The sequence below is a fragment of the Phasianus colchicus genome, chromosome 5 (assembly GCF_987193195.1).
Source record: "Phasianus colchicus chromosome 5, bPhaCol1.hap1.1, whole genome shotgun sequence".
Taxonomy (NCBI): Eukaryota; Metazoa; Chordata; class Aves; order Galliformes; family Phasianidae; genus Phasianus; species Phasianus colchicus.
In genome coordinates, this window is record NC_143440.1 from 7,395,134 (window position 1) to 7,418,140 (window position 23,007).

Below are 23,007 nucleotides of genomic sequence, written 5' to 3' on the forward strand. Positions count from 1 at the left end.
CTAGATGGCAGGATGAGGTTCAGCTGCTGCTCCTGGGGAGTGCTCTCCCTGTGTGCCTCTCGTTCCAGGGATCATCTTTTAGCCTAGAGTTCTCCTGAGAAAACACAACACAGGGATGAACTCACAAGGGAAGAGAATACAAGCGAAGTCTTAGGAGAGGGTACACATTAGTGTCCTTTCCCAAGGAGCACATCACTGGAGATGACAGTACACCTGTTATGGGTTTAGCTTAACACGACAAATGCCCACAAACAAACAGGCACCTCTAAGGCAACTCAGTGGATGCATCATCCAGCTGGGAAGCTGTGAACAACAGTTCCTGATGGGTTTGTATTTCAAGGTAGTTTGTCTCCTAAATGAAACAGCATCCTAGGAGTGAGAAAATAACTCATGCAACACTTAAAAATATCATGTAATCAAACAATAACACTAGTAGTTGCAAGCTAGAAAACAGAGATGGACAAAGCATTTTCAGAGCTGTGCCAATTTCTGTAGATCTTTCTGCTTTAGCTTATTTTGAAACTTCCTGTGCTGCAACACATTGAGGCCCATTTAGGAAACTTGAAACTAGAAATGATCAGCATTCCAGGCAGCGAAGTTCACTAGGTGAGCATCTGGTCCAGCACAAGATGAACAGCTCGACTGGTCCAGTAAAACCCTGGAGCAGCTAGCAAATCCTAATGGTCAGGCTCAGAAAGCTAAAAGGTGCTCCAGGCCCCTGACAGACACAGCCATGGTTCCACAGGGATGGACTGTCGTCAAGAAATACACATGAATGTACAACACACTACTCAGATTTGTCATCTTGGCTTTCACAACAGGTTCCAGCTGTTCGAGGTTTGCATGCTGCTGCAAGAAGCCAGGAGACAGCTCAGAGGAGAGGGGATGTTTATGCAGGGAGAGAGCTGGGAAAGCAAAGAGCAGTGGCTCATCACAGGACCCTACAAATTGCTCACCAGCACTGACATTTGGTCTCTGAACAGCAAAAGCCTCCTCATGGACATGTAGGCTGTACCTCACATCTCTAAACTATTGATTGAAAACAGTATGGGCAGAATCAGGAGAAGAAAGGAGAGGCTAACCTCTCCCCAAGCACTTCCACAACCTTCTAGTTGAAGTAAGGCAAGACCTTCTGCACTGTTGCCCAAGATTTGATTTAAGGCAAGAAAGAGGCTGCTTTTCCTCTGTTGCTTCTGAAATTACCCTGAAGCAACTTAAAGCAGAAAAGTGATCAAGCATCTTGATCACTGCTCTCCTCTGCTGGTCTCAGTGGGAATTAACCTTTACATAAGGCATAGTTTACAGCTGTTCTCAGTGACAGCAACCCAATAAATACCAATATTGTGCTGCTCTCCTAAAGGTAACTCTAGAAAGTAGTCTGTCATTATTTAAAGCAGTCAGATAACAAGGCAATATCACCAGCAGACTTCTGATAATTGACTACAGAAAGTACCTCACCAAGGCACACAGAAACATATATTCCCATTCATAGGCTTGAAATCAAATTGAACATTAATTACTAGTATACAGCCCCAGGCACTTCCTGACAGCTGAGAGGGAGGATGGCTCAAGCTGCTACCATGAATACCTGTAAACCCAGAGCATCATCTCCTTGCAAAGAAGCAGATTTAGGGCTGTGATAAGCTGAGATGAGGCCCTACATTGCATTGAACAGCTCAGCTTTAAGCTGCTGAGGCCTCAGCTCCCACAGAGGGCTGCTGTTCTCCACCAGGACTACACCTCAAGTTACAGGTAGGCGAGAAATAGAATTTACTGCTTTTTAAAGATTGATTGTGGCAGCTGGAAGGGTTTTACTTTTACAACAGTTGCAGGATATCTACTCCCAGGCTATAGCAACACTGCCCCATTCTTCCTCCCAGGTCAGGCTGTGACCGCATTCAGCATCCTTTGAAGCAGCTCCAAACAAGACTATTTCCCAGCTTCAAATTACCCTCAATGCAATTTGAGGTTGCAAATCACCAATTATCTCCTTCCCTACTTCCCATTTGCTAGAAGGAAGCATTTCTTTCTCCTTCTTTAATAAACCTGAAGTTCCTTCAGAAACACAATAAGCCAATAAGTATTTACAGATCTCTTGAAAATACCCATGAAGGATTCAGCAGCAGTACAAGCCATACTTGATCTCTGCTGAAACACCAGACAATTGCCTCATCCTCTCAGCAGCAACAAGAGCACCAGATCAGGACTGGAAAAAAAAAATCACAATAAGATCAAGCAGCTAAATTTGGCTAGATTCCATTTCCAAACCACAAATATAGTCTTAAAAGCAGTAGAAATGAATCATAAAGATCATGGAGTAGTATGGGATGGAAGGAAGATTGAAGATATTTGGGATTGAAGAGGAACATGGCTGCAAGAAATAACTCTTTTTGCTCCTGGATGAGGCGAGTGCCCTACACCCTCATGCCACCAGCAGAGCTACAGGATCTGTAAGCTCACATATCAGGGAAGCAGCTGGCCAGTCAGTAGCAAGGTTCAAAGGTAACTCTGAGGCATTCAAAAAGTTGCTCAAAAGACAGTGCTCCTGCAGCTACAGAGGAAGGAGAGACAGGACAGAGGTGCTCCAGTAACAGCTAAGCTTAACTCCACTTAACTACAGACATAGTCAAGAGCAGAGGGAGCAGGATCCTTACCTGCACTGGTAGCAGCTAGAGTTTCTCATTTCAGTACTGGGGCTTTTTGTCTTCAGCACAGGCTGGGTGTTTTGCAGTGACTAATGTACATAGCTGAGCCTCAAAGTCCACATCCATTCTGAAACAGAGCAAGACCCCAGCAACTACATAAACCTTCAGCCTACGCATCTGTTTATCCACACAGAGTTTCCTTACAGAACTATTTTTTCAGCTTCATTCATCTCTCCTACAGTCATGTCTGAAGCCAGTTCATAAACTCCTTCTAGCAACTGCCCTATGCTTCCTCAGTTAAGAGACTGAGTATAAGAGATACCTACAGTTTCTCAGAAAGGCTTCTAGCTATCACAATCATAGAGAAAAGCTTAGAAATCCTGAAACATAACCACCAACATTCAGCCAGAAGGGAGAAATAAAACAGAGGAGAAGAAATCCAAAGAACAAGTACGCAAACTTTAAGGCTTGAGTTAAAAATCATTAAACTCACCTAGAACCAGTGCTTCCCAGGCACCTTTGGCAAGCCTTCTTGCAAGTCTTTCCGAAGCCTTAGTGCAGGGATAGCTCCCTTTATCACTTTAGCCCAGTGACCAGGATGTTGCCACAAGATGGGCTTCACCTGAGCAGCCCCAGCCCCAGAAGTACCAGCACAGACAGCTACAATCAACCTTCTTTTTGCTGGGGGCAAATATCTGCAGTACACCTCCAGGTGCTTTTGGTTGAAGTGCCAGAGGTAAGGTTTAGTCTCTCCTGAGACAGTCAGGGAGAGAGACCCTACACTCCAAAGCAGGAATTTCTCTGGGTTGAGGGGAGTGGGGACTGGCCCAGTAACCATACTCATATTGCAGAGGCTACCTTGGGACAAATCCACATCTGCATTTATGGACACCTCCTGCAACTGCAGAGAGAATGCAATTGTGCCCAAGATTTTGCTGGCATACCAGGCTGGAAAAGATTGCTCTTTCTATGCTTCAGTTCCAAACTCCAAGTAGAAACAGTGCTGCATCTCCCTACACACATGGGTCTGATCCATTCTATGGGATCCTGTAAGCTTCTGTGCATAGAGATCCTGAGTCACTGAGTACTGCTGCAAGAGAAAAGCATGTTAAAGTAATAGAGCCTCTAACAACAGATTCCACTCAGGGCTAAGTAAGGATCTAAATTAACATTTTAAGCTTTTATTTTCACTGTAGTTCTCAAGCAGGGAATTAAGTGGTAGAAACCTAATTAAAAAAAAAAAAAAAAAAAAAGCAATTCCTTTAGAAAAAAAAAGCACTTTTTGTTTAACAGACTGTCCAGGCAGCTTAGCTTGGGAGCACAGAATATAAGTGGGCAAGTGAATAATTTCTGCTTTGTTCACACAACTGAAAAAATAACCACGCTAAAACGATGACAAGTAAATTTGAGACTTACAATAAGCAGCCTAAGTGGAATTAAAAAGCAAAAAACACCTTTTATTTGGGGTCAAATGAAACATTTTGTCTCACAGCTTTTTGAATTTATATATTACGTACAGGGAAAAAATAATTAATTTCAGTGATTTTGTATCTTCATGACTAAAATGTAACCTACCACGTTGAGCACAAAGTTATTAAAAATGTTGAGCATGAAATTGGAAATTGTAGCAAATTAATGTAAAAAAAAAAATGATAATCCCATGTTCTGCTCTGGACTCCATACGTCACTTTTTATTATCCATTCATTAAGGAAATAGCAAGGTTACAGCTGCTGATACACAAACACAGTCTCTTCAAGAGCTGTGGGCACTCAACATTTCAGTCTAATCTTTTTATATGGACTTAGCTAATTTTATACTAGAAAATAGAGACTTAACAGCACAAGTCCCTCTGCTAACATCAACATGCAGAGGTTTCCCCTCCGCCAGGAAACAAAACTCATTTTGAAATTGACAGTAGATGCTGCCCTCCCAGATAACTGTCACTACTACAGACAACAGCTCAGGTTTCAAAATAGTCTAATGGATAAACATCTCCAGCACTCCTCAAGAAAAACGAAGCCAAGTTTGACTGTAAATCCATCTAGTACAGCATCCTGTCTCCCCTAGTGGCCAGCAGCTGTTGAGGAAGATTTCAGACCTAAGAAAACACTTTTTGCACTCTGCTTCCCAGTGGAAAAGCCACAGGAGGACTGCTCTTTGGGCTGAGAAATGCAGATCTTCTGATCCCCAATCTCAAACAACAGGGAAAGGATCAACCTCCTACCATATGAAGAGTTTTCTTACAGTGGCATCTGCCAACACAAAGAGTTTTTCCTCAAATATCTACAAATCTAATAGACTATAAATGCTATTATACACGCATTGGCCATGCTGCTAACCTTTAATCAGGTTGACAATTGCTGCTTACTCTCATTTCCCATTTATCCTGGGAAGTTCATAGAATCACAGCATCCTCTTGACAAAATCTTGCCTAAGAAAACACAGCACCCTAGCAGTACAAGTCCCATTCTCTTATTCCCAGAGATACGTGGGATTTTCACTGCTAGTGCTTAACCTAGGAGATCAAGAAACCAACCCCACAGGCTCCTCAAACTCACTTCAGGTGGCAGCACACCTACCTAACTGTCATCAGTTGCTCAAAATTAGACACCAACAACTTGAAAGAATTAGCTACAATTCAGCACTGGTCCTCAGCTTTACATAAAGCAAAACTAAGATGGAGACCTTTTGGGAGAAAAGGGGTTTAGCAACAGCCTATTCCAATTGGGGATAATCTCTACCAAGGAAAGCATGCAAGGGTAGCATTAGCACTGAAGCAGCAGATGATGACAAAACACAGAAGTCTTTCATGAAAGTTTCAAACGATGCTACCCTTGTCCCACTAAGAAAGGAAGGAGCAGGGGACAGCACATCCTATGGAAGTCCCAAGGTACAGCTTGTTGCATACAGCCCAATATATAGTCCAGCATTGACATGTATTTTGTGCTATTGAAGCTCTGGGTGATGTCACAGGTTTCTGCCTCTCTTAGCTGTATGCCAGCTGCCCAGCACAGGTGCACCAACATGACAAGCCCATCGTTGGGAACTGACAAGAGGAAAGTAATGTTTTTGCACTTGCTGTTTGGGTATGGAGTTTGCTGGTGGCTGAGGAGGAACGAGGACGTCTGTGTGGAGCAGTATCACCACCTCGTGGCTAAAACAGCACAGACAGCTCTTTTCCATAGTTCATACTGCTGCAACTAACCAATGAGCAGAAGTGCAAAGATCAACCTTCCAGTGTGTTTGCAGGTGCTTCTACACATTATGCAAGCACACAAAGCTCGGTGGGTGGGAGAGCTTTTCATCTTTGAACATCCTCTTGCATCGCACAACCCAAGCTGCTGCCCCCAACAATTGCTCTCAGGATCTCTTGTATTCTTCAAATGAGGGTGTAAGAGAGGTACAGGAGAGTATAGCCTTTACAAAAAGAGTCCACAGATTTCACACTGTAAGTTAGTGACTGTATTTTCAGCCATCTAAGACAGAATTTTGTTTGCTTAGCCATTGAGATAGAATAAAATATCCTCAATTTCTGATTTCCAGCCCCTGCTGTGGCTGTGAGACTATGAGGGAGCTTGAAAATGTTCTGAAAGCTTTCTGAAGAGATAATGTTCCCTCATCCAAAAAACTTAAGCTGCCAGACACCTTCTCTGGCTCCAGAGAATCTAAACTGTCTGCAGCTACATTATTAAGCTGTGAGAGAGATATAGTAGCACAGAGGACCCGTGACCAAAACCCAGTGTGTTGCTGATTTGCCCATTCACCTTATTATTCAATCTTCTGCCCTGAAAACATTGAATTTACCTGAAAGATCTAGTCATTATTGTTACATCCCAAATCTAAATTCAATTATGATGCAAAAGGCATCAACATTTCCATCACCTCCAAGAAGCTGTTGCTTCAGCATGCAAATATGTTATTTAAAGCATCCCTCCTCACCTTGTGTAAAACTGCTGGCAGCAGCTCTTATTACCTGCTCTCTGCCTTTCCTTTCTTCTCTGCAGGGATCAACTACACAGCTCTGGTGGTGAGTGTGGTACTAAGATACAGTGATATGTGGTGGTGAAATCTTGAGTGATTTCCTGAAAAATACAGGAATGCTTCTCCGCAGCTGTGAAACAACTGCTGCAAAGAACATCCTAGGGACAAATCATCTCAGAAAGCTTCCTTCTCCCTTTGGATTCACCTCACAAGTGTTTCTGATCTGCATCTTGCAGAAGCACTCTAATGCTTCCAGCAGATGTCAGTTTGCCCATCAGAATATCAGGGTAAAATAGAATAAGCTCCCATGTGTTAAGCCTGCTTATAAAAAGCAAACCTGCAACTTCTACTCAAATAGAAATGGAAAGAAAGTGTCAATTCGAACATCGTAGCTCAGCACATATATTAAAGGCCCTTTTCTTATCTCCTGTCAAGTCCTTCAGCCTTTTTTGTTTGCTTGCATCTCATTCCAACAACAGGGACTCACCATGCACTGCTCCTCCTTTTCCCTAAAGCAGACATCTCATTCTTCCTCTTGATAAGAGAACTGCAGGCTTTCTAACCTATATTCAAGTAACTACAGCTATAGTGTGCTTCAGCTCTGAAAGGAAAACAAATGCTCTGCAGCAGACATGCTAAACAAGTATGTCAAAACATCTGATATTGCCTCTAGCTGATTCTGACCAGGCCAAATCAGCTATTCGTGGTTTCTGACTCACATCACCAAGTGAATCACAATCTTTACATTCTAATTAACTTTAAGCTAAAGATTAGCATCCCTGGGGTGTACATGCTAACTCTATCACAGGTAAGACACTGATAAAGGTCAAGAGTCACAAGGATATAGACAGGAACATTTCTCTTATATGCAAATGAACCTTCTCAAAAAAACAAATATCTGCTGTGCACTCCTGGGTAGGAAAAATACTTAAAACTTCACTACTGACCAGTGTTATCATACCATGTTCTTACAACTTGGGAGATGAGAATATGTCATTTTAAGGCACGGAGCAATTCTAGTAATCTGCTGGCAAAAGGAAAACCTCAGGAAAAAAAAATCACCTCCTGGCTGCTTGGGTTGTATTTTACAAGCCTGCTTTTCACTTTGACCACAAGCAAAGCATGGTCACCTGAATGAATGAAAATACACATAGTAACATCTGCTTCTATGAAGCAAAAAGGAAGCATTACAAAAAATTTAAAGGCAATGTACTTTGTATATCAGTGTACTTCCTGATAGAGATACAAACAAAGCAACTTCAGCAGACTACCAGGAAAAAATAAGGAAAAGTGTACAATAAAGAACTGATTAAAGCCCGGAGAGGTCTGAATATTCTTTGTTCACCTGGTAGTTCCTTGATGAGACTGTACAGAACTTCACAGCAACTGAATGAAAAGGGGATACTGAAAAGGGGATACAGGCTAAACACTTTATTTTGATGCACAGACAGGAAACGGAAGGTCTAATTATTTAGACAAAGTTGCATGGAAGCAAAGTTTGAAAAATATGACAGGCTTGTAGCTTCTCAGGTTCTTTCAGAAAGAAGATTTTGCTCTGCAGTTGCAGTCTGGCGTTAGATCCAGAACTGTTTCATAATAGGAGCCACCCATCTCCTCCAGGAGGTGAAATACCCAAGTACAGCCCAAGTTCCCTACACAGAAACTCAGAAAGTCAATGGAGCCTGGGATGGGAAGATCATTTTTTGTATTCAAAGCTTTTAAGGACAGAGCATCCTTGCTGTAGCCACACAACATCCAAGACAAAATGACCCTAACTACAAATACTACTGCAGCACAAGTACAAAAAGCCTTCTGTATCATTTCAGCAGATAGTCTGCTAGAAATCCAGATGGAAAGTATGTTCTGATGGTGACAGAGGCTAACAAATCTGTAAGCAAGCTTGTCAGAAATGAGGATTTAAACCAAAGCTAAAAGTGTTAAAATAAATAAAACAGTTCCATCTGATACACAGAAAGAAAAAGTCAGATTTCATCATACAATTCTTCACAAGACTGATCCATGCTTTCTGCTACGTTTTTTCTTTTGTCCATAAGATTTCAGCAAGACGATTGCAACATACTTGCTAGAGAGAAACAATAATGGTAACATACACACCATAAAGCAGAACAGCTAACCAATTAGAGGGCAATTTAAAAATAATTTTAAACTGAATACCATTAATGTGAACATGCAAGAGGAAAACAAGGGCACATCATGCCAGCAGCAGCACCACAGTGAAACACCTTCAGACAACTGATTCTGCTTTATTGTACACAGCTCAGCATTTTCCATCCTGTTCCAATTATATGTAAGTGTCACAGATACATTCTGAATTCAGACAGTAAGTTTGTGATCTACCAAAAGAAAGGTAAGAACACCTCTGAAAGGACACATCGGTGTGGAGAGTCTTATATTTGAACTAGAAATGACTGGTATAACGTCAGCCACAAACACTGTCTTTATCCTCAGTAAACAACATTCATAGCCACTGTTTTTTTGTTGTTCTTTGTTTTAAACAGGACAGTTCCTCACCACCTAAGTCAAGGGTCTGGAGAGAAGCAGTGAAGATGTAGTAACAAACACAAGGTGGTTTCATAATTGCTTCTGAAGCAGGATGCACTTCCAAATTCTCTTACTCACAACCTTCCTCCAGTCTGTATACGGAGAACCTAATACTGCCACTTCAACATCACAGTCACTTCACAGTCCAGGATAGAAATTTAAACACTTTTTATCCAGTTAAAGGACAAGTGAGTCCTTAGTCTGCTGGCTCTTCATCCATCCTATTTGCAAAGAGACCTTCTCCTTTATTTCCTGCTGAATGAAACACATCCAAACATGACATCACCTGTTAGTCCACATCCAGGAAAGGACTTCTAACACACATTCACCTGAACAAAAGAAGATTTTTGTGGTTATTTAAATGCAATCTTCTATCAGACAAGATGAAAGAGACAGTCAAACAGCCAAGCTATTAGCAAAGAAATCTGTTAATTCCCAGAATCCTAATATATAGCTAAATGCTAACTTGGGAAAAAACAAATAAAAACCATACAAGAGAAATTTTGCTTAACAGAACTATTTAGAAAAGCCTATTGCTTCACTCCACCAGTCTTGATGAATAAGCCTGCACTTTCCAACCCACTTTACACAAATGCCTTTTTAACAAAAGACTTATCAGACTGAACAGATAGATCCAAGCACAGACAACATGCACTTCAGCAGCTAAACAAGGAAGAACACGTCTGGGGGACAAGACTCCTGGAGCTAAAGATTCTTTGACATTATCTGTTCCTAGTCCTCATCTCCCATATTGCTCACCTGACATTGCAAAGAATAAGAAGATTCTGGACTGCTGGAAGGGTGGAATTTTCATTCTGTCCTGTCACCAAGTGCCTGTCCAGCACAACATGTACACAATCTGGTTGGCTGGCTGCATACAGGAGGAAAAAAAAACAACAGGTGCGTTAGGGGACACTGCTTCAGTTTCAGTGTTTCATCTCAAAACTAATGCAGAAGGTAACTATTAAGACCAGGGAGATTTGCTCACTGAATCCAGAGCCCCAACAGAAGGGACGATCGTAAGCACCCACTCCTGCAACAACTTCACTAGAGAGCCCTTCTCTAAAAGGACAACCCTTGAAAGGTAAACTTCTACATTTAGCTAATAATAAACAATGAAATGACTAATACTGAAAAAATGAGATTGATCACCACATTTTATTCAGAGCTAGAGGATAACTGATGAGAGCAACCAAAAGCATTTAGTATACTGTCTCCAGATTTCAACAAGACAGCACATTCTGCTTGAAATAAGCCCCAAATCCTTGTGCACTTAACCTCTCCCAGTAGAGCACATGCTCCCTGCCACGCAGCAAAGAAACAGCTGCAGAATGCTGCCTACACACAGACATTTCCCTGCAGGCATGGACTGCAAATCTGCAGAGCAGTAGAAACTCTCCTGTGTCAAATGGGCATGCAAATGTTTATTTTCAACACAGCCACAAAACAAAGTGCTGGTCAACAAGAGTGACGTACCGCTAAACGTAGCTCCAGAGTCTTTCACAAAGTCTTCCACAATAATGGGCAAACTGGCAAAATTAGGCTGCCTTATTAGTTCATACACAGAGGGCTGAAAAAGAAAAAAATAATTGTCTTGCTTTTGTAAAAAAAAAAAGATGGGCAGAACTCTGTAATTTATATTTCCCACTACCATGAAAATGAAACAAAGCATAAAACTAAGTGACCACAGACAGCTTCTATGGACTTTCCTCAGGTAGCAAACTGAAAATCCTCATGCAACAGAGAAGGAAAGAATGACACCACAGGAAGATCTGCTCCACATTTGATATTCACACACTTCTTATTTAACTAGAACAGATAAGCAGCATCTTTAACATATCATACCCACAGTTCTCCCTAATCTCAATTGTGAAGTTTTCCAAGGACTAACACAACATCATGTCTTGAATGTATACAGGAAAGAAAGCACTCTCAGTGTGCAAGATGAAGTGGAAACAATTCCCTCATGAATGGTGTTGTTCCAATAACAGCTCCTTGAATGTAAATTAAGCACACCAAGCTGATGGATGTGTGTGTAGAAAGTTCTAAGTTCTAGAATAAGATGGCATTGCCATCTTAAGCCACAGGGCCTTGGACAGGAAAAGATCCTTGTAATAGGATAACAAGAAATCCCAGGAAATGAGATGAAAGCTCAACCTACCCCTGTCAGGCTGTATCCCTGAAATACCCAGGTTTTATCCTCATTGGTGGCACAACACAAAGCTGCAACACCGTGTCCAACTGCACAGATAGGCTCTAGAGAAAGATCAAAGTACATTTAAGAAATTGTAAGCATCTTCAAACTGTCAAAAATATCAATCTGCTGAGGCTTTAATGACTAGTCTGGTATATCCCATATTTGGCTTTGAATCTTGAATCCTATCGACCAAGAAGCATTTCTGAACCTGAGAACCTTCTCACAAAAAATATTATTATTTGCAGAGAATTATTATTTATTTGCACAAAGAAGATACTATTTAAGTGAAGATACATTTTTCCAGCCCCCCTACCGCTCCCAAAAACAACCTCTTTACAATTCTGAACACTGCAACACCACCCCAGAACTACAGTGTAAACATTCTTCAGGTAACAGTCTTACATGAATACTGAAGTAGTAGGGCTATCTCATTTAGCTAAGTATCTGGGTTTGGGTTGGAGATTCATGATCCTTGAGGTCCCTTCCAACCCTAGCAATTCTGTGATTCTGTGATCACAAAATCATTAAGGTTGGAAAAGACCTCCAAGGTCATCTAGTCCAACCATCCACCCACCCCAATGTCATCCACTAAACCATGCTCCTTAGTTCCACATCTACACATTTCTTGAACCACCTTCCCGGGCAGCCCATTCCAATGCCTGACCACTCTTTTGGAGAATTTTTTTTCCAGACAGCCAACCTGAACCTCCCCTGGTACAACCCGAGGTCATCCCCTCTCATCCCATTGCTAGTTACCAGGGAGAAAAGGCAGACCCCCACCTTGCCACACAACCTCCTTTCAGGCAGTTGTAGAGGACAATAAGGTCTTCCCTGACCCTCTTCTTCTCCAGAAGAAACAATCCCAGCTCCCTCAGCAGCTCCCCATAACACTTGTGCTCCAGACCCCTCACCAGCCTTGTTGCCCTTCTCTCCAGCGCCTCAACGTCTTTCTTGTAGTGAGGGGCCCAACACTGAATACAGTACTCAAGATGCGGCCTTACCAGAGCTGAGTACAAGAGATACCATCACCTCCCTGCTCCTGTTGGTTGCACTATTTCTGACATGGGCCAGGATGCCACTGGTCTTCTTGGCCACCTGGACACACTGCTGGCTCATGTTCTGCCAAGCACAGACCTGGGGGTGTTGGTCAGTTTCTCCCACACAGTCTTCCTGCCACTCTGCTCCATGCCTATAGCGTTGCCTGAAACTGTTGTGACCAAAGTGCAGGACCTGGCACTTTGATGAACTTCATCCCACCATCTTCAGCCCAGCAATCCAGCCTGTCCAGATTCCTTCAAAGAGTCTTCCTACCCTCAAGATTAACTTTTCCTCCCAATTTCATGTCATCTATGAACTTACTGACAGTGCACCTCAATTCCCTCATCCAGATCATCAATAAACATTAAACAGGATGGGTCCCTGTACTGACTCCTAGGCAACACCACTCATGACCAGTTGCCATTAGGACTTCATTCCATAACTTCTGCTCTCTGGGCCTGGCCATCCAGCCAGTTCTTTACCCAGCAGAGTCTACCTGTCCAAGCCATGGGCTGCCAGCTTTTCCAGGAGAACACTGTGGGAGACAGAGTCAAAGGCTTTGTCAAATTCTAGGTAGACCACATCAACAAGGCAGGTCACCCACTCATAGGAGATCAGATTGGTCAAGCAGGACCTGCCTTTCATATACTCATGCTGACTGGGCCTGATCCCTTAGCTGTCCCACACATGTGGGATCTCATTCAAGATGATCTGCTCCATAACCTCTCCTGGCACCGAGGCCAGGCAGACAGGCTTGTAGTTTCCTAGATCCTCCATACGATCCTTCCTGTAGATGGGAGTCATGTTGGCAAGCATTCAAACCTTCAAGACCTCTCCAGGAACGCTGACAGATGGTGGAAAGCAGCTTAGCAATCAACTCCACCAGCTCCCTCAGGTGGATCCCATCTCAACCCTTAGACTTGCAGCAGTCCAGGTGGGACAGTAGGTCTTTAAACCCCCCATGATTCAGGTGGAAACAATTATTATTCTGCTGCCCATCCCAGACTTCCCAGTCAGGGGGTAGAGTACCCTGAGAATAACTGGTCTGACTTTTTAAGACAGATGTAAAGAAAGCACTGAGAACCTCAGCATTTTCCTTATCTTCAGCAGTCACATTCTCTGCTGCATCTAGCAGAGGATGGAGATAAAGGATGGAGATTCTTGTTAACCCTCCCCTTATTGTTAATATATTCATTAAAAAGTTTTTTGTTGCCTTTTATTACAGTGACCTTGTTGAGTTCAAGCTGGGCTTCTGACTTTCTTATTTTCTCCCTGCATATCCTAGCAACTTCTTTGTACTCTCCCCAGGTTGCCCATCCCTTCTTCCACAGGCAGTCAGACTTTTGCTCCTGGAGCTTCAGCACAAGGTCCCTTTTCATCCATGCCAGTCTTCTTCCTCACCAGCTCATCTTGTGGCACAGGGGAACAGCCTGCTCCTGTGCCTTTAACACTTCCTTTGTTAAGAATGACCAACCTTTCTGGACCCCTTTTACCTTTCAGAAAAGAATCCCAAGAGACCCTCCCCTACCAGTGTCCTGAACAGTTCAAGGTCTGCCCTTCCAGAAGTCCAAGGCAGCAGTTTTGCTGAGTTCCCCTCCTAACTTCACCAAGAAAATCTAACATGGTTGCACTGCTCAAGACAGCTCCTGACCTCCACATCTCCCACCAGTCCTTCTCTGTTTGTGAAGATCACATCTAGTGAGGCACCTCCCCTAGTATGCACTCTTATCAATTGCAACATGATATTATCTTCCACGCACTCTAGAAGCCTCCTAGACTGCTTCTTCTGTGCTGTATTACATTTCCAGTACGTACCAGGGAATTAGGACTTCCCTATGAGATGATGTTCACTTACTGTTCTCTGCACAGAAGTGCTGCAATATTTTTGCCAGGTACCCACTGTTTGCAAGGTCAGTCATAGCCCCTGGGCAGTTTGGAATCAGCAGTGCATGGTATCTAGCACCTAGTAAAGAGGAACAAAAACTAACATAACTAAAAAACCACCTGACCATAAATTCATTTCAGATTCAACAAACTTCAGACAACAGTATAAGTTGTTCAAAAATTTCATAGACTGAAAGAACTAAGGAAATTAAATGATCTATGTGGAATAGAAGAGGAGGTAGAAGTTTTTTGTCCTAGGACACATTTTTGATGAAACATTTCTTATGTAGACAAAGTTTAAAAGCTCTGTGTGCTAGCTTCTACTTCAAATATTAATTTTTTTAATAAGCATTTTCCAAAAATACAACATAATAGTAAGAAGGAAGATAAATGTAGTTGCTATGGCTTCCTCTTAAAAGAAAAGCTTTCATGCCTTTTCTGTACCCTTCTTCTTTAAAAGCGTAACATAAAGAAGAATCTGTTTCTTGATAAATGGAAGTGACACATAAGCCAACAGCAAAGACCTTACCATCAATTGACTCCAGCTTGGCAGGGTTTGCATATGACTTCATACGGAAGTCCTGTATCCAGCGCATGTTGCTCTCATTCACATCCACAAAATCAATCGACTTCCCCTAGTGGAAAAAAGGTTTGCAAGCTGCAGTTAGCATCAGCACACAGATTTCTACTACATTTCCTGAAGGACAGGCATGGGAGATTTTGAGATGCTTCAGGAATAGGTACTTCCAGCTTCTTCTGGCAGTCTGTGCCAGTGCCTCACCACACTCTGAGCAAAGAATTTCTTCTCCACATCTAACCTTTTACTTTACAAAATCTCCCCTTTTACTTTAAAGTCTTCCCCCTTGTCCTATTACTACCTACCCATATAAAAAGTCAGTCTCCCTCTTGTTTGTGAATTCCCTTTAACTACAGAAAGACTGCAATGAGGTCCCCCCAGAGCCTTCCCTTCTCCAGACTTAACAAGCTCAGCTCTCCCTCAAACTTTCCTCATTGGAGAGGTGCTCCAGCCCTCTGAACATGCTCATAGCCTCTTCTGGATGTGCTACAACTCCACATCTTTGTTATGCTGGGGGCCCCAGGTCTGCACACAGTAATCCAGATGGGGCCTAACAAGGGGAAGCAAAGGGGAACAACCAACTCTTGCCCTGCTGGTCGCCCCTCTGTCAATGCAGCCCAGGATACAAGCCTGTCCCTATGGATGGCACTGCTTCCTTTCATTGTATCAGTTGCACCACACAGCTTGGTACCATCAGCAAAGTGCTGAAAGTACACTCCATACCACTGTCTATGTCACTGATAAGGATGTTGACAAGACCCCCGGGGGCATCACTCAGTACCAAAGAAAAAAAAAGAAAGACAAAGGGACCCAGAAGGATCAAATCCAACTCCTGGCTCTACACAAGATCACCCAAAATCCAAACCCTATGTCTGAGAACATTGTCCAAACACTTCTTGAACTCCATGACCATTGCCCTGGGGAGTTTGTTCCAGTCAGTGCCCTGTCACCCTCTGGTGAAGATCCTTTCCCTAACCCCCAGCCTGACCCTCCCCCGATGCAGCTCCATGCTGTTCCCTTCCCTGCTGTCCTGTCACTGTCAGCAGAGAGAACAGATCAGTACCTGTCCCTCTACTCCCATCACAAAGAAGCTGTACAGCTGCCAAGAGGGTGATCAAATGTGTTTAAGAGCTGTTTGGATGTGGTGCTTGGAGATGTGATCTAGCAGAGGGTTGTTAGAGTTAGGGTACTATGGTTAGGCTGCGGTTGGACTCGATGATCCTTGAGGTCCCTTCCAACTTGAGTAATTCTGTGATTCTGTGAAATAAACCAAGGGACCTCAGCTACTCCTCATATGTCTTGCCCTCTAGACCCTTCACCCTTTTCATAGTCCTCCTTTAGATGCTTTCTGACAGCTTTATGTCCTTACATTGTGATGCCCAAAATTTCACACAGGGCTCCAGGTCAGACCACACTAGCAAAGAGCAGAGCAGGATAATCCCTTCCCTTGCCTGGCTGGCAGTGCTGGGCCTGATGCATCACCCCAGGGTATGGTTTGGCCCCTTGGGCTGCCAGGGCACACTGCTGACTCAACTTCAAGTTGCCATCAGCCAGAACCTCAGATGCCTTTCTATGGGGCTGCTCTCCTGCCTCTTGTCCCCAGGACTCTATATATGCCCTGGATTGCTGCAGCTCAGGTGCGGAATTTGGCACTTACTCTTGTTCAATAATTTGACACACTCAGTGACTGCCCAGCCCTCACATTTGTCAAAGATCCATCTGCAAGGCCTCTCTACCCTTGAGAGAGTCAACAGCTCCTCCAATTTAGTGATACCCTTAAACTTAGCATACACTCAAACCTTGCATCTAGACAATATCTCTAGATCAAACTTTTCCTTTACAGATCAAGTGCATGATCCTATAGAGAAGGGTGTTATTTAAAAGGCTCAAAGCATGTAACTGATTTTCTTAGCTTGTTTCCTGATGTTTTCAAGTAAAAGCACAGGAATTATAAACATCTGCTGTTTATGCCATCAGCAAAATGGATGTAGTGTTTTTTTCTGGTTGGACCTACAAAGCAGTCTTTGGGAGACTGCTGAGCATCACCTGTGTACACAGCTATTTCCTTGCAGAAGCTGTGCTACTGAAGTCAAGGAGCATCTGCAAAAAACATGGTGACAAACTGAGAAAAGATTGCTATTTGCTTTTGTTAATATTGCTTGGGAAGCTGATTTCTAGCAGAGAAAGAAGCTCATAGAAAGGCACATCAGTTGCTCAACTCATAAACCAACTTCCACCATATTCTGGCAGAAGGGATGAAAGTTCCAATAAAATTAGCAGTAATAGAGGAGATGAGAATGACAGTAAAATGACACTTCTTTCTCTGGGTGTTTCAAGGTATTTCAGAGGTGGCATTGCTGAGTAGTATAAATATGGATAAAATAGATTTGGGTTCTATCCAAGTTTGAACTCAAGGAATAGAAAGAAAAGTAAAACAGGATATGATGAGTCTATTTATTTTAAGTATTTCCAACACGTCTTGTTTTAGTCGGCCTAAACTGTAGGATTAATCTGACTGATAGACTTATTTAATAACCATGTTTGTCTCTAGCAACATGGTTATATGTTAATCTTCATTTCTATATCTTGTTGTCTTTCAGTCCCAAACTGAGAGCAACTAACTCTTCTCTTTTGCATTTTTTTTAGTTACTTTCCTACTATCACCCATGCTTCAAGACTTCAAGAGAGATTATCCACAACTGCTTGAATACTTCAAGTGAAGAACTGGCCTGAAGCAATGAGACACAGACATTTACCCACTGGAACAGGTTGCCCAAGGAGGTTGTGGATGCCCCATCCCTGGAAGCATTCAAGGCCAGGTTGGATGTGGCTCTGAGCAGCCTGATCTGATGGCTGGCAAACCTGCACATAGCAGGCCATCCTATGACTCTATGGCTGCCCCTGCTCTGCAGGGAGAGATCTGAACAAGAGCCACCTGAGGAGCAGTGCAGGTGCCCACCTCATGCAGGGAGCAGCTGCTGGGTAAGAGAGGAGCTTGCTAGTAGCTGTCCAGACAGTGGCACCCATGGGTCCCCTGCCAGTCAATCATCCTAAGAAACACTACCCACTGCTCCAACTCTGCTGCAGCAGCAGAGAGGGAGCAGTGCCAGCCTCTGGACCCCCCCCTGTCGCCACCAAGCAGCAGACAGGCTTCAGGTGCCACTCCTGCTCCTCCACCTTACACAGTACCCAGTTTTACAACTGGCCCACCTCAGCAGGACCTTCCCCAGCACTTCGTATAACAGCGCGGCAGGCTCCTTGGGCCCTGCCTCTCCTTACCTCATCCCTTGCAAGCCATACTGGCAGCATCCGTGCTGATGCAACCCGATGGGCAACCCCACACTGCCCAAATTGCACCCGCAGCTCTCACAGCACACACGCAAGCAGTAAGCTCGCACATACCAAGGGGTTTAGCCTGAAATCACAATTCCAGTTCTTACTCACCCCAGGAGTGGCGACTTGCAGGTTGAAGGCAGAGCTGCTCAGCGTGAAGCACTGCAGGAAGGACTGGGCTGACACCCCTGGAAAACAGAGCCCAACAGCTGCATTGTACCGCCAGCCGTGATTTTACCTACCTTGCGTCATTTAAAAGCTCAGGAGATCGTCAGAATGTTAATTCAAGGCCCCGCGCGGGGCAGCAGGACCACACGAACGCCATAGGGCCGCGCACCGGGGAGGGGAGGAGCCGGTCTGACAGGAAAAGGGGCCGGAGCAACGCGCACAGCCGGGCCGGGAGGGAGGCAGGAGGGCGCTGGGCGACTCGGGGCTGCCCCCAGAGCGGCTCACCCGCGGCGGCGGCGCTGGCGACGAGGAGGCAGGTGGGTTTGCCGAGCCGCTCCGACATGGCAGGGACGGGCGGCGGCGCGCGGAGCCGGCTCCTCATGCGGCCGCGCATGCGCACTCGGGGCGGACGGAGAGCCGTGCGCCGCGACCGTTGGGCGGGAAAACTGAGGGCAGCCGCCATGATGGGTTGTTGCTCTGGGCTGCCTTTAAACCCGGCGGCGTCAGCTCGTCCGCGTGCACCGTGATGTGTAGCGGTCGCCGCGCTCAGCTTCCCTTCCGCAGACTCTGTCTTTCCTCATCGGATTTTGTGTCGATATTTGGCTTTTTATACCTGTTTTATATCCCGCCTCCTTCAGATTTGTTGGGCTGAATCACTCAGTGCTTACACCGACCTCCCTATGCCAGCGATAGCACGTTGCAAACGAAAAAACAGTGTGATGTCAATGTATCGCCTAATTTTCGGCGCCCAGCCCGGTGGCTGGGCTGTTGTGTTTCCAACCTTCTCCCAAAATCCCTCTTCATCTGAACCAAAGCCTCTCAGTGGAGCCCTATGGCGTGTTTCTAACACATGAGATTAATAAACTCATCCAAACCTCCCAGAAATTGTCTTTTCCATCCTTCACGTGTCTTCTGGTTCATCTTCTTTGTGTTCAGGCTTGGATTTTAGTAACGTTCCTCAAGGACAACGTTTATTGCAGGCATTGCTGCTCTTGGTTACGTGGTGGTGTGATTTCTGTGAACCCCGGATTTGCATTTTTCATCTCTGTGTTAATTTCATTAGTCTGCGTCTTGATGGTTGTGAGTGTGTTACGAAGAAACTGTCACAAAGTGATAGGTTATAAAATGAAAAGAAGACAATTCTGCTGCTATTTCAATGTGTTTATTGGAAGGGACCTGATTTCCAGCCTGGTTTCCTATAGGAAAGGCAGCTCATACCTCATGCTGTCTGTCTGCCAACCTCTTTTTTTCTCAAAAAGTGTTCCAAACCCACAACCATGTTACACATGGGGACACCTGGACACCCTGTCTGTTCCATCTGAGCTCCCAGAAAACGATTAAAACCCAAACAAACTGCCTTATCACTGTATCCACCTTGCAAGGGACATGATGCTCCTCCAGCAGCCTCAATCCTTGTGGTACTGAGCTTTGGATTTATAGTCCTTATGCCTTACATGTGAATCCATTTTAATTTATTTTCTAAATGCAAGAACAGAAAGCAAACCGCTGTCTCAAGTTCTGCTCCCTCAGCTCTTCCTATCCTCCCTAGACTGCCCAAAAATACAAAGCATGAGTGGACCTGGCAGTGATTTAAGGTGAGAACATACTGAAAGAAAAAAAAAATGCATATGAGAGCCCCAGTTCTTTAGAAATTAAATTATAGGGTGACCTCAACTCTCGATCTTCCAGTGCCAGTGTCTCAGCTTTACCAAAGCACATGCAGAGAGGTTTTGTAAAAGCTCTTCTGTTCATTTCTCTTCCAGTGAGCACTCTGCTGAATGTGGGAGGTTAGCAAGCACTGCTGTAGAATCACAAGGATGATAAAAAATATTTGCTACTTTGTGCAGTTTGCTTTAGTAAAGCCTGGATGTTGCAGTTGTGTTGAGTTAGCTGAGTGCTTCCTCTTTGAATCTGGTGTGGTGCAACATAACCACAGCATTTCTCAGGAGTGCGGTGATTTTGTGTTGTGTCATTTTGGGCTGAATGATGGCTGGAACTGAAAAGAGAAGGGAAAAGCAGTTTGTAGCTTAAGATAGTTGCAAACATAGCCTTGCTTTTCATGCATTTAATTTTTTTTTAATACGGAGGGATAAAAGTAAAGGAAAGACAGGAAGGATGATACCCCCAGGATGATATCATGGCTGCACGCCCACTTTTGCAAGAAAGGTCTCTCACTGGAAGGAAGATGCATTTCCCCTTGCGTAAGTGCTTTTGAGCAGCCCAGGGAGAGCAGGAGAGGTTTTTACCCTTTCCTCACTGGCTCAAGGAACATTATGCTTCACGCTCAGTAGCTGGAAGAGCAGGCATCTGCCCATCCCAGTTCCTCAGAGACAGGATTCCAATGCAGACAAAACAGCCTGCAGAACAGGGATCGCTGGGATCAGAAGGTGTTGCCTGGATGGCTCTGGATAAATCATTCAGCTATTCTACAGCTCAGCCCCTATCTGGGAATAATAATAATAATAATCTTCCTTGGCCTGTTTTCCTCAGGTAGGCTGGAGTTTATTCTGGGCAGGGATTTCATTTTGCTAAGGTTCTTACTGGGATCTCTAATCCTATCCAATGTTCAGCCTTCAGAAAACATGACCGTGGCCGTGGAGTGAGAGGAAGGGAGGTATTTTCACTCGCATACCCGCATACACAAAGATGCTCACAGGAGGAATTATACAATATATCTATATCTGTATATATATCTCTATATATAGTTTATTTCTCACAATCCTGGTAAGAGTTACAGGTGTATTGGGAATCATTTACAGTTTCACAGCATATGGAGTGGCCATACAGCTTCTAATGTGAGTAACATACAGTGTGTAGAGAGCACACGTTTCCAGCCCATCCACCCACCACTCATACAATGGGTTTTCAAAGCTAATACTAGATTCAGCTACGTAGAAAGCCTGGAAAATGTTAGGGTACAGCGTTGGGTGTCATACAACACTGTCAGTCACAACGGGACAAGCTAAACTACTTTAATTTTCAATCTAGTATTTCTAGTCTACCTGCATTATTGCATTTATACGCTTTTTTTTTTTTAAGTCAAAGTAAATAGAATACTATATGGGAAAGGAAAAATTCTTGACTATTTTAGGATTTGAGCTGCAGCCCATACAAAGTGTCCATAGAAGCATAGACAAGGTTATAAATTCAACAAGGTATAAATTAGCTCTATAGCTTTGTGTGTAGGTAGGTGTCCATTTCCCTCCAGGAAATGTATCTAGCAGCATACTGTTTTCAAATAAAAAAATAAAACTAAAAACCAACCCAAACCTGTATGTTGAACACAGGTAATATGTGTAAGTGACAAGCAGGTCTGCAGAGTGACAAAATGTCACTCTGAAAATTATTATCAACTGGAAAACGCATCCAGGGGCTGATGCAAAACCCACAGATGTCACAGCAGGCATTTCCCTGCTGCTAGTGGTTCAGCTTTCTGTCTGACTTCCAGGGGCTTTGAGTCAGTCCCTGGCAAAGTAACAGAATAAAAGCAAACCAAAAAAAAGAAAAGAAATCCCCTGTAATCGGACCTTCGAGTTCCCTTTCTACAATTTTAGTTTCTCTGCAAGTTTATAAGCAACCTGCACCTACTACTAGAAGGAAGCTGGTTTGTACAGGAGAATTGAGATTACACCTTTTAGAGATTTGGACTGAAAGGGTTATAGCCAGTGACTCAGAAAAAGGCATCAGGCTTAAGAAGGGCTGCTCAAAACTGGATAAAGCCAAATGATTCATTTGTTGTTGCTGCTGTTTTTGAAACAAACTGTATGGCACCCTTGTTCTTATCAGATTGTCCCAGAAACTTGACTGCTTGAAGCTGATGAGGCAAAACCAGGGATACAATGCAGGTCTTTACTGTTGCAGGGTTGATTAAAGAGTCCTCTCTTCCTGCTGGGAGTTTTGGTACTGGAGCATCATCATGCACAGACAGAAGGAAACAGTAACTTTATTCTTGGGATCCTGCGCTGCGGATTTGCATTATGAGAAATTAAAAACTAGAATGGAGTAGACTGGGTATTTCAAGCTAGTAACAACTGGAAAAAAAAATGAGAGCAAGAGTAACATAGCCAAGTGCTGCTGGTCCAAATCCTATTTAATCCAAGTTATATTTTTCAGCAAAAAAATCTATTTAATCTGAAGAGCACAGCTTCCAGGAGCAGAGAATGTGTCTCCCTACACACTGCTTGTCAGTGTCCAAACAGAACAAACACTTGGAATCATTTTGGTTGGAAGAGATCAAGTCCTTTACAAAGCAGCCAGCAGAATGAGAGTGCAGGGTAGAGCCAAACTCATGCATTTGAAAACCAATTACTGTGATCTTTTCTGCATGCACTCAGTGCTAGCTTTTTAGTATGGTTTTGTTGAATGACATGTGAATTTTCCAGGTGCAGCCATCTTGTGTAACTTCATAAAACTCGAGCAGCCCAGTCAAACAGAAACATTCCTGCAGTCTTCTGTGTCCTCAGTCCTGCAGCTGGTAGAGGATGAGGGCTGCAGTGCATTAGCTACATATGATCTGACTCTGCAAGGCCAGCAAAAATGCAGGTCCTTGAGTTCAGCTGAGAGCCAGCTCTCTTCTCTGCCGGTATTTCTGGTGCTCCAAAATGTAGAGTACCAAGGCATT

At 43.8% G+C, this 23,007-nt stretch overlaps 2 protein-coding genes across 8 annotated transcripts in view; one reads left to right on the forward strand and one right to left on the reverse strand.

Moving 5' to 3' along the window:
• On the reverse strand, positions 1-18,783 carry GATD1 (glutamine amidotransferase class 1 domain containing 1). 5 transcript variants are annotated; one of them, XM_031607301.2, is made up of 8 exons: positions 18,672-18,783; positions 18,330-18,406; positions 14,838-14,943; positions 14,280-14,387; positions 11,351-11,445; positions 10,666-10,759; positions 9,949-10,060; positions 1-94 (listed from the first exon to the last, which is right to left on the reverse strand). In XM_031607301.2, exons 1-8 carry the CDS (start codon positions 18,778-18,780, stop codon positions 79-81), a joined length of 717 nt encoding a protein of 238 aa, XP_031463161.2. In that variant the 5' UTR covers positions 18,781-18,783; the 3' UTR covers positions 1-78. The 5 variants fall into 5 exon arrangements, with proteins under 5 accessions (XP_031463161.2, XP_089996422.1, XP_089996421.1 ...); XM_090140296.1 differs by lacking the exon at positions 1-94 and adding an exon at positions 9,023-9,441; XM_090140295.1 differs by lacking the exon at positions 1-94 and adding an exon at positions 9,023-9,444.
• The window catches only part of LOC116237874 (NACHT, LRR and PYD domains-containing protein 3-like), a 26,218-nt gene continuing 21,712 nt past the window's right edge, over positions 18,502-23,007 (forward strand). Inside the window, exon 1 of one of the 3 annotated variants that reach the window (XM_090140283.1) lies at positions 18,502-18,703. The gene's annotated coding sequence lies outside the window, so the exon portion shown is untranslated. The remainder of the gene's footprint in view (positions 18,704-23,007) is intronic. The other 2 variants (XM_090140282.1, XM_031607295.2) reach the window with 2 other exon arrangements.